The 3022-nt window shown below is 60.0% G+C and overlaps 1 protein-coding gene across 2 annotated transcripts in view; it reads left to right on the top strand.

Moving 5' to 3' along the window:
- The first annotated feature begins 1058 nt into the window (after positions 1–1058).
- The window catches only part of SHC1 (SHC adaptor protein 1), an 8550-nt gene continuing 6586 nt past the window's right edge, over positions 1059–3022 (top strand). For both annotated transcript variants that reach the window (XM_017727953.1, XM_017727952.1), the window contains exon 1: positions 1059–1658. In XM_017727953.1, the coding sequence (XP_017583442.1) occupies positions 1350–1658 (309 nt within the window). In that variant the 5' untranslated portion in view covers positions 1059–1349. The remainder of the gene's footprint in view (positions 1659–3022) is intronic.

Genomic DNA, 3022 nt, shown 5'->3' with positions numbered 1-3022 from the left:
GACCCACCCGACGTGGTGGCTGCTTGTGTGTGCCTGGGGCTCGGGCGTGCATCGCCCCGCCCTGTGCTGGTGCGATACACGGGAAGGACACCAGCTCTAGAGGTGCTCCAGGGTCTAGGGCTGGAACGCCGAGCCCCGAGATTGGCGTGACCTCGGGCACCGGCTGGGTTTGGAGGGTTCCTCGGCCTCTGCCGTGCTGGGGTCTGCCCTGCTGCCATCCTGCCTTCTGTGCTTCAGAGTAAGGCAGCGGTGAGTACGTGGAGCAGACCCGACTGTTGTGGACAGGGGTAGCTGTTTCCCCGTGCAGGTCTGTGCCTGCTCTCTCGCAGTGTGTTGTGACCATCTGTCCTTGCTTCTCCCCTTGAATCTCTTCAACGGGGTCACCTGCGCAGTTTGTAGACCATGGACATGGGTTCCAAGGAAATGTAACCTGGGCCCTGCTTGCCACGTTGGCACTGCGGAATTCTGTGGGCAAAGGGCACTTCTTGTTGGTGCTTGCCAGGGCTGCCCTGGTCTCAGACTGTAACAGAGGAGTTGAAGATGCCATCTCTTCCCAGCCAAGCAGGGTGTGAGGATCCATCCACTGCCCTTTGGTGGGGGAATGCCTCAGCTGGGCCACCTCTGGAGCTGTGCAAAGCAGTGTCCCATCCTCGGGAGAAACACAAGTGGGCTTTGGTAAGGCTGAGCACCCTGGTCTGGGTCCAGATGCTCCTTCCCTGCCACCAGCCTCGATGCCCGATGTCCAAAGGGCCCGGTCGCCAGCTCTGCTTGGCAGTGGCGTAGTGCTGCAGGGGTCAGTCTGCTGCCATTGCCAGGTATAGCCCTCCTTATCTTGCTGCCTTCCAAGCTAATGGTGACAGCTGGCACAGGCCACAGATAAGGGTACAGTTGCTGCCAAGCAGTAAATCATGTCTGCTGCCCTGCACTGCTCCACTGGCCTGGCCTCGACTGCCTTGGCTGGACAGTGGGAGTGGGAGTGAGAAGAGCAGCAGCTCTGGAGCTGCTGCTGTTTTGCTTGCCTTGTTTTCCCCTTGCAGAGCTTCCTGCCTCTGCCAGCTCACCCCTTGTAGACTCTTTCCATGACTCCTGTCTTCACTGCTGCCCTGAGAGGAAGGGACACAGCCCTGGGGGCTCTGTGTGTAATTTTGCATCAGGGTGCCAGCTGAGGGGGTGGAGGAGGGGGCAGCTCTTCCCCCCTGGGTTGCCTCCACTCTTCCTCCTTGTGTGTGGCTTTCCAGTGCTGGTTTTTGGGCTGGGCAGGGATCGGCTCCGACACTTGTCTTGGGTCACAGAGTGATTCTTGGCCCCCAGTACCATTTGCCAGTGTGGGCAGGGCCAGGCTCAGCCTCATGTTCCTGTCCCAGCGCATCACAGCTCCATCCTCTCGCCAGTGGGAAGAAGGTGGCTTCCAGGTCTCTCTCACCCCCTGTGTCAGCAGCTTGTTGCACGGCAGCCACAGCCCCATCCACCTGTGGACAGCATGGAGGAGCAGGGTCTGCCTCTTGGCACCATGGCCCCCACCTCAGCGGGCTGGGACAGGGCTGGCTAACTCCCTGTTTGTCCCCGAACCGCAGGTCGGAGTGCCAGACGAGAGGGGCTGTGTGTCTCTGCTCCCTGCCCGGGGCCTGCCCTGCCCTCCGCCGGCGATGGAGTATGTGGTAAGGACTTCGGTGGAGGGCTAAGTGGCTTCGGTGGTGGATCCTGCCTGCCTCCTCTGCCTTCCAGGAGGGTTCCAGCCTCTTCCCCAGATCTCCACTGGCATCCCCTAACCCCCTCTTCAGAATGAAGGAGAGGTTGTGTGCAGGAATGTATAAATGTTGTGTGATGCTGCTGTGATGTGTGGGGGAAAAATCAGCTATTGGCTGGATTTGAGTGTTCTCCTTTGCTTCATCCCTGCCCCGGAGGTTCAGCATTGACTGCAGTTGGACAGAGGGGTCTCCTGCCCAGGGCAAGGTTTGTATGTGTGGCTGCCTTGCTGCGATTTCTTGCCAAACCACTGGCATGTTCCAGGCCTTTGACTCAGCTCCCAGTTTTTTTCCTGGGAGGATGTTGGTAATGGGGCCCTGAGCGTCCCCTCTCCGCTTCTCTTCCTTGCCCCAGGCTGTGTGTGAAGTCCCAGTCTCAGGTGCCTGAAAGTAGCCCATGTCCCTGTGTTTCTCTGATCCGTTGTCTTTCTGTGGTGGCAGGGCACATGGAGCTGCTGGGCCAGGACATGCCCCCGAGCTCCTTGGGGACATGTTGTTCCAGCTGCTCTGCTCATACTTTGCTGCAGGGGCAGGAGCTCCTGCCATCTGCCTGGCCAGGGGAAGGGCTGCAGCCTGTGGGATGGAGCTTGGGGCTGCCTGTTCAGGCAGGGTCAGTGTTCTGTGCCTTTGCACACCTCCAGGTTTGCCTTCTGCACTCAGAGCCCACTGGGAGGGAGCTCTGATGCCCTGGGGTGGACGCTGGGGTGGGGGGGCTGTGATGGTAGCACGTCTGGTCTCTGAGGGCTGGGAGCAGCAATGCACCTTGTCACAGGCTGTTGAATGTTGTGGGTGGACTGGCCTTGAAGGTTCTGAGAAAATCAGGAATTACTCTAGCTTATAAAAGCAGAGATGTGTCTGAGCAGGGGCTTCAGCTGGGAGCCCTTTGCTGCCTGGAGGTGATGACTGCTCCAAGCCCTGGAGTGGTGGGAATGGGCCAAGGAGACGCTCCGGCCCCCTTGCAATTCCCTCCTGCTCTTATCCTGGGGAAGCATCAGGGTTCACAGAGCTGCGGTGCCAGGCCCACATCAACCAGTGGCCAGTCCCTCATGGGCAAACCCCACTGTCCTGTGGCCACTTGATGCCGCCCAGCCAGGGCTCCCCTAGCAGCAGGGCTGCACTGGTGCCTCACCGGGCCAGCAGCTTCCTGGCTCCGGGCTTCCTGCTTTTCTTTAGAGGAGTGGTGCTGCGGCCACAGGAAGGTCACAGCGCTGAACAGCCAGGGGCCCCTGGAGGGGACAAGCACTTTGTGGAACATCCAGCACGGACTCTCTGCGCCT

This window comes from Corvus brachyrhynchos, unplaced genomic scaffold (assembly GCF_000691975.1).
Source record: "Corvus brachyrhynchos isolate BGI_N302 unplaced genomic scaffold, ASM69197v1 scaffold122, whole genome shotgun sequence".
In the NCBI taxonomy this organism is placed as follows: domain Eukaryota; kingdom Metazoa; phylum Chordata; class Aves; order Passeriformes; family Corvidae; genus Corvus; species Corvus brachyrhynchos.
The sequence above is the reverse complement of the archived record's forward strand: the minus strand, read 5'-3'. Positions and strand labels throughout refer to the sequence as shown.